The sequence below is a fragment of the Bos taurus genome, chromosome 8 (assembly GCF_002263795.3).
Source record: "Bos taurus isolate L1 Dominette 01449 registration number 42190680 breed Hereford chromosome 8, ARS-UCD2.0, whole genome shotgun sequence".
Lineage (NCBI taxonomy): Eukaryota > Metazoa > Chordata > Mammalia > Artiodactyla > Bovidae > Bos > Bos taurus.
Window position 1 is genome coordinate 84504373 of NC_037335.1, and position 12284 is coordinate 84516656.

At 57.6% G+C, this 12284-nt stretch overlaps 1 protein-coding gene across 2 annotated transcripts; it reads right to left on the bottom strand.

Annotated features, from left to right (window-relative positions):
* Window positions 1–487: 487 nt before the first annotated feature.
* NINJ1 (ninjurin 1) lies at window positions 488–11752 on the bottom strand. 2 transcript variants are annotated; one of them, NM_001038082.2, is given in 4 exon segments: window positions 488–1075; window positions 2153–2315; window positions 3114–3339; window positions 11605–11752. In NM_001038082.2, coding segments are annotated over 3 exon segments (456 nt in total). In that variant the 5' UTR covers window positions 11680–11752; the 3' UTR covers window positions 488–1075; window positions 2153–2160.
* Window positions 11753–12284: the final 532 nt, after the last annotated feature.

The following is a 12284-nucleotide window of genomic DNA, read 5'->3' on the forward strand; positions in this document are numbered from 1 at the left end:
CTTTGCTGACTTGAGATGAGGGAATGAGGCCAGCAAGGGTCAGAAAGGAGATGACAAGGGGGCTGAGAGTGAGGGCTCAGGCCCTAGTGGTCACAGGGTGGACTGAGGGAGCTGGGGGTCCCAGCCATGTGAGAGGCGGCTCCGTGAGCCCCCAGAGACAGCACCTGGCCCTCACTGGTGTCTCTGCAGGGTCGAGGCTGGCTTGGCATCAGCCCCACTCTCCTTGATCCAGTACCGTGGGTATAGAAGGGAGCTAGTTGGGCATGTAAACTGCAGGAAATGTGGGAGTGCTGGAACTTTCCATGAGGGTCTGGTCAGGGGTCATCGAGCTGACTGCCCCGAGGACATGTATGTGGGGGTGATGTCTGGAGATGCCAACAAAGGCTTGGAGGGAGGGACAGAGGAGGGCTGTATAGGCCGGGGGCTCTGAGGGGCACAGTCCAGCACCCGGGCCTGGGTGGCAGGGAGGGTGGTTCTGGGAGCCACACGAGGAGAAGAATCAGCTTTATTGGTTACTTATATATAGAAAAGTGGGGGCTCAGATCCCCAAGGAGGGGCTACAGCCCTGCCCAGTCACTGCTGGTGGAAGGTGTGAGGTCTGAGTCACTGGCCACGGTGGGGGACCCACAGGGTCACTGATGGTCTATAGTCCTGGGTCAGGAAGTGCAGAGGTCACAGGTCACCCAGGGTGGGCAGCACACAAAGCCAGGACGCTGCTGCACTGGCAGAGGGCAGGCATCGCCTCGTCTCTCTGGAAATGTCCCAAGATGGGGGCCAGCTCCTTGACCCCCAAGCCTGCTGCATGTCCACGGCAGCAATGACCCTTGCTGAAGGCTCACCAGTTCTATCTTCTGGGCCTGGCTACTCCATGCTCCAGGAGGAGGAGCAGCTGAGGACGGGGCAGGCCCTGTGTGGCCAGAGTGGCCTGAGCACGTGTGGCTTATTTGGATGCAGTCCAGCGGGGCCAGCCTGGGCTCCGGTGGTTTAGAGGAATCCCGTGGACAGGAGGATGGGCCTCAAGGGCAAGGCGCCTCCTGCGTCTAGGCAGCTGTGGCCAGGCATGATCCAGGGGCACCTGCAGAGAAGGGAGAGGGGAGGCATGGAGTCACCAAGGCCGGAGGAGCCTCCAGCTCTGTTCTGGTGACCCTGCCTCAGCATGGTGTCTGCTAATCAGCCCATAAATGTCGGGGCCACTCTGACTCCAGAGTCAGCCCAATTCTGACCTGGGAGAACTACAGTGTCCCCCCGTGGGACACTGTCAGGGTTTAAAACCCTGGCCCAGCACGCTCGGACAGGGCACCCCTGAGAGCAGGGGCTGGTGGGTGGACATGTGCCATGGGGACCTTGAGGTCTCCTCACTAGGCTGATGCTTGGGGAGACTCAAGACTGTCTTGGGGGCACACAGCAGGTGATTAATAAGTGGCCCGGTTGTCATGCGATGAGTGAGGCAGCAGGCTGGCATCCAGAGGATTCCACGGGGGACAGATTGAACAGCAATCTGGGGCCAGGAGCTGGGCAGAGAATCTATGCCAGGTGGGGCCAATAGTGATGGCAGGGGCAAGTGGAAGCCAGATACTCACAACAGGGCCACACAAAGGCCCTGCTCCCAGCATCTTGCTTCGTCCGCTTGGTCAATCTGGAAGGTTTCCTCCTACGTCCCTGACACACAGGTGTTTGCTGTCTGTCTATGGCACCCGCCTCACCTCTGTGGCAGGCCTGAGGACTGCTGGGTCCAGGGCCCCGTGGACCTGTGTTGTGTGACCCTGGCCAGGACACATGCCAGACCTGCCAGCCTTCTGCATCTGCCCTCGTGACAATCCGGGTTGCCTGCCTCTGAGCCCCCACAACCTCCCTATAGGAGGGGCTTGTTGAGTGTGTTACGAGGCTCACGTGACTTCCTTGTGGCTTCTGCTCCCAAGTGGGGTCACCGTGGGCGGGCACTGGGTCTCTCTGAACAAGGACAGTGGGCTGAGTGTGGTGTAGGGGGGCACATGCCCAGGGGCACCCACCCTGCAAGGCCTGGGCAAGGACAGATGCAGTCACAGGCGGTCTGCACAAAAGACCCTGAGTTTCCCACGCTGAGTCAGCAGCCCCGTGGGGTCAGCGGGTGGGTTCGTGAAGGAACAGACCCTTGACGGCCCTGCCAGCTCACCTGAGCCCCTACTGCCGGGGTGCCATGTCCATGGTGGGCTTCTGGACACCAAAGGCAGTAATGAAGATGTTGACCACGACGATGATGAAGACCAGACCAGTGGCCAGGTTGTTGAGGAAGTCCAGCTTGGCATGCTTGGCAGGGTTGTTGAGGTCATACCTAACTGTGAGAGGGAGCAGGCACTGCTCAGGGCTGGGAGATATCATGGGGCCCTCTTCTGCCCCCCCCAGAGAGAGATATGCCTGCTTTAAAACACTGCCAAAAATGGGGCCTGGCCCAGGCAGTCTGCTATCTCTGGCTTGACTGCTGCAGCCCCGCTTGCTCTGTGAGGAGAAACTCAGAGGGGCCTGGCGCCTCATCACAAAGTGGAAGGTGGGAGGCCCGAGGCCCAGGCTTGCATTCTAAGGCACAAGGTACTGCACACACACAGGCAAGCACCATTCTGAGCACTGGCACGTGATAAGCCATTCCCACACGTACCCAAGGCTGTCCTTACGCCCACTTTCTAGGCAAGGAAACAGGCCCACAAGGTCACGTAGCCTGCCTGAGGTCATGCAGCCAGGTGGAGGGGAGCCCAAACACGTGCTGCTTCTATACCTGACCCTCACCTGGGGGGCAGGACCATCACCTGGTCCCTATAGCCCACCTAAGGACTAGTGGGTACATAGTAGGCACCCAATACACGTCAACTCTTTGTATGGTTATGATGTTTTCCTGTGTCCTCAGCTTGGGTGAGTGGAAGGATAGAGACATGAGGGGCCCTCTGGGGGCCACAGTGGGAGCTGTTAATCCATTTTGGACCATCTGGCCTAGCGAGGTGGGCTGGGGCTCCTGTGCAGCTCGTGAGGGCTTGCAAAATGTGTGACCCATCCCAGAGTGTGTGCAGGCAGAATCAGCTGGCTGTAGGGTAGGGGAACCCCAGGGCCCTCCCGCTGCTGCAGCCCCCTGCCCAGGCACGCACCAAGGAAGATGAGCAGCACGCCCACAGCAATCTGCAGCGCGAGGGAGATGGAGATGAGGACCACCAGGGGGATGAAGAAGGCGAAGCCAGGGCCCTGCTCAATGACAGCCTTCAGCTGGGAGGCGTTGGCCATCAGCAGTGCGATGTCCAGCATGCTCTCAGCTGCGCTCTTCTTGTTGGCATAATGGTTCATGTTGATGGGCTGGTTCCTGCCCCAGCGGCTAGGCTGCAGGGAGTGGGGTGGTCAGGCCAGGCTCTGCAGCAGGGGACTGTGGGCCCGGGCCCACCCTGGTGTCCCCTACTTTGAGCCTGGTCTCCTTCCTAGGTACTGGCAAGAAGGTGGGAGTAGATCGGGTCAGCAGATGAGGCTTGAAAGGGATGTGCTGATTAACAGAACAATAGGCCCAGAGAAGAGACTGTACAGCCCTGCAAGACCCACCCTAGGAATCAAGTCCTGGAAGAGAAAGGAAACAAAACACAACCTCAGCGCACACTCTGGTTTTAGACGGGAAAATGCTGCCAACCATCTGCCTGCCATGGGTGGGGCCGTCTGGCAGCCTCCCCTGCGTGCCCCTGCCTGCCCTTCCCTTCAGGAGGTGACTGGTGCCAGGGAGGTGACGTGACAGCAGCTGGATCCCAGATTTCCACACACTTGCCCACATGTGAAATAAGACTTCCTGGGATGGCTGATCCACCCAGGCCATCTCCCAGCTGTGCGGGCACACAGCAGGTGCTCAAGAGATGCCTCAGTATTCTAATCTACAGCTAAACTTAGCCTCTTCCTTACTTTTTTATTAAAAACAATTTTAAACCACTTTACTGAGTGAGATGTGACTGACACACAAAAAGCTGTACATAATAGACATGAACAACCTGAGGAGTGTGGAGCTAAGTGTGCACCGTTACACCATCACCACACCCAGGCCACCACACATCTACGCCTCCAGAGTCTCCTCCTGATCCGTCATTACGTGATAATGACGTGATAAGCACGAGGTCACCCTTAGAGTGCCCTACTGGTCATGACGCTCTAGAGCTTATCCTGCCTTCCTGTTTGTGTTGATAAACTTCGAACACAAGCTCGGCTACTTCCTCCCTCACTTCTGCCTGAGAACATCCCCAGTCCTCAAGGCCAGTCCCTGTCACTCCCGAGCACCCTCTGTGCCTCAAGGCCCCACCCAGAGCCGACTGTCTCTGCAGGCTAGGTTCTCTGCAGGGGCAGGAGCAGGGAGGGGAGTTAGGCAGAAGGCTGGCCTCAGAAACTGGAGTCCAGGCCACCTCTCCCGAGAGAGACTGGAGTTTGCCTCTCGGGATGGCTGTTTCACTTGAAGGCAACTCAAAGCCACCTGGCATCCTCTTGGTAGCCAGCCCATCCGCCCTCTTCAAGCTGCCCCTGGCCAGGCCCCTCCCCATCCTCCCAGAACTAACCTGTACCCCTCAGCCCTGGCCACTTGTCCACAGGCCTTCCTGAGCCTAGGCCTCCTGGGGCCATTTGGGAGAGCTTATTTCTAGACTCATGAAAGATGCAGGGATGGGAGGTGGGGGTTCTGGGGAGGGCAAACTTCTACTTTCTGCAGTTGGAGAAAGCATGGAGATTATAGAACTATACAATGGAAATTACAGAATCACAGAAATACAGAAGTTTTACAGAAGTAAAACTACTTTTACATTATATCTTCTATTTTAAATTGGAGTATAACTGCTTTACAATGTTGTGTTAGCTTCTGCTGTTCAACAAAGTGAACAGCTGTGTGTATACATACATTCCCTCCCTCTTGAACCTTCCTCCCAACCTCCCCACCCACCCCTCTAGGTCATCACTACATTATATCTTTTAAAGTTTAAATCTCATCTAGAATAACAGGCTCAGGAGGGCGAGCATGGGACTCCCGTGTCCTGTGTTCCCTCACTGTCCGTTGTTCTTAAGCAGCAAATCCTCTTGGTTTAAAATTCTAGACCAAGAGCTCGCTGGGAAAGCCTTTGTCCAACCCAGTGCCCTGGCCCTGCTCTCCAGGAAATTCCATGTGCAGCCTCTTTCTTTCTTTAAGTGGGGTCTCTCCTTTGACTCTCCATGCCAGGCCTACAACTGCACTCACAGCTGGGTGGGCCACCCCCCTCGCCCAAGAATACCCAGGGCACACCACTCCTCCCCAGGGTCTGTGCCCTGCCTCAAAAGCACCCACGCTGTCTCCCAGCTCTGCTCTTGCAAAGTGGCCCAGCTGCCCATGCTCCATCATGTATGTGCTCCACTGGGTGCAGGCATCCTGGAGGCCCTGGCCTGCTGGCCATGTGCCCCTAAGTTTCATAAACCAGAAACACCAAAATGTCTTCCTTGAGGCCACCCCAGTGCTCATCCCAATCCCCAATCCCAGAGAAAAAGCCAGGCGCAGGTCTTCCAAGGAGCTTCCACCTTCTGGGGGGCAGGGGAGCTATACACACACAAATGCACACATTCATGAGCACATACACACATACACGCCATACACCCGCATCTATACACACATACACAGAAGCACAATGCATATACGCGTGTAAGCATACACTAACATGTATACATGCACACACACACACGTGGATACATGTACACATACGTGTACATACATACATACAATATACATGTGTGTGTTCATTAACAAACACACACACAGCTAACTGTGGAGGCTTCTGGGCAGGAGGGAGAATTCCTCTTTTACTTTGAACTCTCTTGAGCTGTATAAATATTTCACGCCTATGCAACCACACACACATTCAAATACACAATGCCAGCAGCAGCAGCAGTGCCCCCAGCACAGGGAGCCTGTGCCCCTCTGTCCTCCACCTTGGGGGCCCAGGGCAAAACCCGTCACCCTTCAGTTGGGTGCTTTCCTCCAGGGAGTCCTTGTCTTCACGGGGAAGTAAACTGAGGGGGTAAATTGAGTCTGTACGGGAAGGAAACTTGTCCAAAGTCAATAGGAAGTGAGGGCTGCACTGGGATTTGAACCCAGGTGCCAGGGCTCAGAAGCTTTGAAAGCTGACACCACAGTCTCCTCCGGCCCTGCAGAGCAGGGCTGAGGTCAGGGTCACTTGTGAGGCTGAGTGCTTTGGAAGTCCCCAGCCCCCTCTGCAGTTGAGCGCCCTAGGTGTGCAACAGGGCCATGGAGCAAACATCCCAGGAGGTTCTGGGGGATCTGGTCACTGTCTCAGGGCCCCTGGTAGCAAGCAAGGGCCTCAGCCCATATGTCCCTTCTGACCAGGATATTTCCTGCCCACAGAGCCATCTGCTTCCTATTCAACCCATGCAGTGATAAGGAGCACTGGCCAGAGGCTGCAGGCCACACGGCTGGTGGGGAGGGGGCTCTGGTCAAGCCCTAGCTGACTACAGGCTTGCAGTGTAGCCTCGACAACATGTTCCCTTCACCGGGCTTCAGTTTTCCCATCTGTACACCCCAGGCCACAGTCTGGGAAGTTCTACCACCCACCAAGTAGACTAACAGGGAGAAAGAGCACTGTTCTCCCATTCTACAGAGTGGAAGACTAAGGGTCAAGGGGGCTTACTCAGGGCCACCGTGAGGGAGAGGCAGATCAGAATTTGAACCCAGCTTGTCCACCTTGAAGCTAAGGGCCACCCAGGACATGGCACAGCCTCATGTCCACACTGGGGAGGAGGTCAGGAAGCTTTATGTGTAGGGCCTTGGGTTGGGGGTGGATTTCAGGGTTGATTCATTTCCCTCGTGCCTGACCTTGGTACCCCAGGCCTTCTGGGGAGGGGCTTTGAGCTGTGGGGAGAGCTCTGGGCCCGAGAGGTGACCACTGTTCAGGTGAATCCCAGGGAAGGCACTATCCTGAGGAGGTCACCCAAGTTGGGGGGAAGTCAGAGCCCATCTTGCACAGGTGTGGAGCTTCACCTCCCCACCCAGCTGCCAGGAGCCATGCTTGGGACCCTCCCACTGAGACCTCTGCCAATGACTTGGGCAGTGCAGGGATCAAACACCCAGTTTAATGTGTCCCTGGGGCCAAAAGGAATTCACTGAAACCCAGCGGCATCTCAGAAGCTGAGTAAGCTCAGGGCTGCCATTTGTTTTTCTTTTCTCTAAAAGCCAGGAAGAAGCCTGTAGAGAAGGAGCTGGTTTTGGCAGGGATGCCCACAAGGCTGGCTCCTTGAGCCTACTTTCTGTGGACAATGTGCGTCATCCCAGTCATTTGTACACAGGCAGCTCGCAGGGACCCAGGCCACCCGGCCCAGGGTCACACTGCACTGAGCAACCTCAGCTTGGACAGGGAGGCAAATTGGAACAGAAGCGAGATTCAAAACAGGTCTGAGGTACTCAGAGTACCCAGTTTCAACACAGCGCATCCTCCAGTTCACCCTGGGCTTGGAGAGGCTGCCCATGGCCTCCAGTTGGGCCCACGAGGTCTGGCTCATCCTCAGCCTCTTGCCGGTAAACCCTCTGCTTCCTTGGGAGATGAGGGCAGGCCAGGGCCATGGCCGACTGAATCTCTGCAGGACCTCAAGGTTTGGGTTATGGACTTCCTCCAGTCCTGCCTGCCCACAATTCTGCCACTGACTCCAAATCCCAGGTACAAGCATGGAACAAGATGCCTATGTGGGAATTCCCACCCCCCTTCCCAGAGCCCAGTTTCACATCTAAAGAATGAACGACCAAGGCCCTCATAGACCCAAAATTTATGAGGCTCATCAGCTGCTCTGGGAAGAGGTGGGATGTGGATGTGAGCCTTCCCTTTATCATCTCCACATCCTGCCACACCACAGACCAGCAGAGTGACTGGTCTGTGCTCAGTTTCCTCAGCTATAAAATGGGCAGGCGGGCACATGATGGGGAGTGAATGAAGCGCTCAGAAGCCTAGTGGCTGGTTAGAGCACAGCTGGGGCAGGGCAGGACTGATTGATCCTCTTCCTCGCCACCCAGCCTCATGGCTTTGAAAGGCTGCCTCCCAAATGAACTGTAACAACTTGTAATTAAGTCTATTGTGAAAGTCCCTAACAAGGAAGAGCGAGGACTAGCCCCGGAAACTGCATGAGCTGAGTGAAGCCCAGCTCCAGATGCTGGCCATTGCAGCCACTCCTGCATAGGGCCCCTCCCCTTGGGCTCAGTGGGCAACAGTGGATGTGGGGGTTCTGGAATCCTCACTTCTGGGCTGGGACCTGAGAACCGACCAGGTAGGATCTGCTGAGGCCCAGTAGGATCTGTCTGATCCATCAGTGTGGGGCATAAGCTGCTACTGTGCCCACTGCCTGGGCTCAGCGTGAAGGCACCCACCCCAGGTCACACTAGCTCACTCTTGCACTGTCCCCACACCATCTGTGCCCAGTCAGCCTTGGAAGGTCTCTTGCTCCATGTCTGAGTTCCTGGCGGGAAGTTTCCCAGGGTAGGGGTGGGAGGTCCTCGCAGCAGCTGAGCGGGGTTGGGCAGTCCTGCTTCCTGTGGGCTCACCACTGACCAGAAGTAACTGTGCGGCCACGTCAGAGTTGCCTTTTGGAACATGGCCAAGACCCCGCCAGCCTCAGGATCTGCCAGGAGAGCAGAAATGAGAAAAAGAGCAAACGTGGAACTTCCCTGGTGATCCCGTGATTAAGACTCCACAATTCCAAGGCAGGGGGCACAGGCTCAATCCCTGATCGGGGAACTGAAATTCCACATACCAGCTCAGCAAGGCCAAAAAAAGAGTTTAAGAGAAAAAGAGCAAACCTCTCCCAGCAGCGGAGGCTATGCAAGCAATCCTCCCTCCCAGGACTTGGTTTCCAAGCCCAAATGTTGCCCTGCGAGCCTCACTGCACCCTGTTCTGCCAGAGCCCTGCTGTGTCCTCGGCTGGCTATAGCCCCAGAGTCTGCAGTGTCCAAGGCAGCTGCCCCCTCAGATAAACCCTGGGCATGGCCACATTTATTTTCACAATATAACTAACGCTTCTTATTTCTTCTGCTGCCATCCAAAAGTGAGTTAATTGACTAAAGACACCAACTCACTCCAGCAGGGGCCCTAAGCTGACTGGCCTTGCATGGAGGCCACAGGGGTAGGCAGCACGTGGAGGGGGACATCTGTGGAGTGGACATCTGTGGAGTTCCCTCACTGCCCTGGCCTGACAGATCATCTGCCCTTGGATTATACATACAACTCTCCTCTGAGCCCAGTCACCCTGGGAGGTGAGTGATTCTTCCCCACTCTACAGAAGAGGAAATTGAGGTTCACAGAGAGAGTCCGTACTTGCCCAAGGCCATGCAGCAGGGCATCTTGAGACCGATGGGGCTCTGGGCTTGGGCTCCCAGTCAGTCCTCCCGCAGCTAGGGGCACATTGAGGACATCGAGGTGACTCAGCCCACACATCCTGCTGTCTGGGGGCTCTTGCTCAAGTGGGGACATTTATGAAGATCCTGGGATTTTCCCCTCCTCCCAGCAAGCCTTTCTACCCCTCCTCAAGCAGGACCTTGGGACTCAGATTCAGGCAGGGGCCACTGGGAGGGAAGGCTGTGGAAGAGCCAGGTGAGGTGCAGGGGGAGGGCCGTGCCTATGATGGGGTAAGGGGAGAGCGGATTGTGCCTGGGAGAAGGTGCTGCCCTTCCTAAACCCTGCCGGGATGTCATCTTTGAAAGAGGATCTAGTTTGGCAGGCAGGAATGTTAATACTATGCGTCCAGTTCACCCCAGCACTTCACACACATTAGCCCATTTAGTCCTCACCACAAGCCTCTGAGGGCTTCCCTGGTGGCTCAGACAGTAAAGGATCTGCCTGCAGTGCAAGAGATGTGGGTTCACTCCTTGGGTTGGGAAGATCCCCTGGAGAAGGGAATGGTCACCCACTCCAGTATTCTTGCCTGGAGAATCCCATGGACAGAGGAGCCTGGCGGGCTACAGTCCAAGGGTTCGCAAAGAGTCAGACACAACTGAGTGACTAACACTTTTACTTTCTTTCATAACCCTCTGTTGGAGGTGCTGCTCTCACCCCATTTCACAAATAAGACACTGAGACACAGAGTGATGTGCCTAAGAGCACAGTGAGGCAGGTCCTGAGGGTGGGAAGCAGAAGGCAGAGGCTGGAGAGAGAGCAGTGTTGGGTGGGACTGGACCCCAGGCTGGATGAGCAGAGCAGCCATCAGTCCTGACATTCTCTCCCAGAGCCTCCCTGCCTGTGACTGGAGCCCCCTGGAATAATGTGTCCACTCTCACATGAGCGTCCAGAGCCTCCACGGCCCCTCTGCAGCTGGCAAGGTCTGACCTCCTATACTCAGCCCCGATGTACTTGGTGGTCCAGCCCCTGGGCCCTTCTGTCACTGTTCTTCCTCCTGGGATGCCCTTCCACACATACTCACACCCCAGGGCTCAGTGCCAAGGTCCCCACTGGTCAGGAAGTCTTCCCACCCGCCTGTGTGTCCAGCACTCTGGCCATGGCTTCTCCGTTAGGACTGGTCTCGGCTCTCAGATAGAGTGGAACAGGGCTGTAGCACCCGCAACTGGTCTCAAAGCCAATGGCGGTGACCCCTGAGCACAGGGATCCCTGCCTGCTGAGGGACTGCTCCCCAGGCCAGGGCCTTGCTTGCCCCACATGTTTGCCCTCCACCCCCTAAATATGGCCTCTTACTACAGCATCACCTAGGACTGGTCACCCACATCTGAGCAGGGTCAGTCTCGGCCTTAGTCTGGTGTACATGGCTGAGAGGCCACTGTCCCTGCCCCCATCCCCAGGGGTCAGAAACTAAAAGAAAGTCCAATGTCAACAAGTTACCAAAGGGTGGTGCTCAGGTCTGCGCCACAAACAGAGGCCCTGGGGAAGTGCGTCCTGGGCAAGGCCGGTTACAAACCGCTACTGTGGCCCTGCTCCAACAGTGGGACAGGACCCCAGGGTGCCAGGGTACTGGATCTAAATGGGACCACTGCCAGGGCCTGCCCCCATGCTCACAGCGCTCCAAGGCCAGCAGGGCCGGCTGAAGCGCAAGAACCCGCGGGTGGAGAGAGGGGAGGAGGCCACAGCGGCCCCAGGTTCCCCATCAGGGCATGCACAAGACTGTGCGGTCGCTGTGGACACCGTAAGTGACGTAACTGTCTGCCCGCTGCTGGCCTGGAGCCCAGAGGCCGGGATCCGTTCGGTGCCTAGTCCCAGCGGGCAGCGAACCGGAGCAGAGGCAGAGCTGGAGCGCTGTGTGAGAGCCAAGAAGGCAGGGGCCGCGGAAAGCGGAGTGAAGGTGGCGCCCAGGCCCCACGGCTGCGCAGCTCCGTGTGGGCGCTACCTGCCCCGGGCCACGTACGGCAGCCTGCCAACCGCCCGCGCCCCAGCCCAACTTTCCAGAGTGGCTTGAGCCCCGGATCATCCCTGGGCTCCCCGCGACCACGCTGGCAAGGGGGCGGGACGCAGGGGGCATGGCGACCACCCCGACCCTCACTGCGGACGCGGCGCGCAGCGGGTCGGCGCCCGTAGGTGCCTGGGAGTCTTGGGAGCAGGGCTCAGAGAGGGCGGGCGTCGGACAAGGTTGCACAGCGGCACGGATGGAGGGGGTGCTTACCGAGGCGCCCGGGGATCCGGGCGAGCTCGGGCGCAGGTCGCCGTTGAGCTCGTACTCTTCGGGGCGCGAGTCCATGGTGAGGCACTGGGTCAGCTTTGCTCCGGGTCTCAGCGTGGCCCGCGCCCCAGCCGCGCACACAGACCCGGCTGCGGGTCCGCCCACGGCCCGCCTTCCTCCCGCCCGGCGCACGCAGCCGCACTCAGACTCCGCCCCCAATCCCCTGGCGGAGGCTGCGGGGCGGGGCTTAGGCCACCCCGGGCCTGCCCCGCGTGGACCTCTATGGCAGGGGGAACCAGCGCTGAATTTCACTTCTGTTAGGTCCCCGATCTCTAGTGTTCGTGGTAACGCACGTCGCCTTCTGCGTTCCTGTCGTGGACACTTTTAATCCATAAAACGAGGGCAAGAACCGGCCTTTCCCAGGCCGCTTCGCTAACCGCCATGAAGGCTAGCGGGTACTGCCGCGGGTGTGGTTTTGTGTTTCCCCGGATGACACTCACCCGCGGGGCCCCAGTGCAGCTCTCGCCAACACATCGCTCGCCCCGCACACGAAACCTGCGAGTCGCCTGGGTCTCACACCCTCTGAACTTTGGCCTTCTCTAGGAAAAGGGGACATGAAGGCCTCCCACCCACTCAGGAGGGACCAGACAGCAGGTCACCGCAGCTTGGGCCCTCTTTGTGCC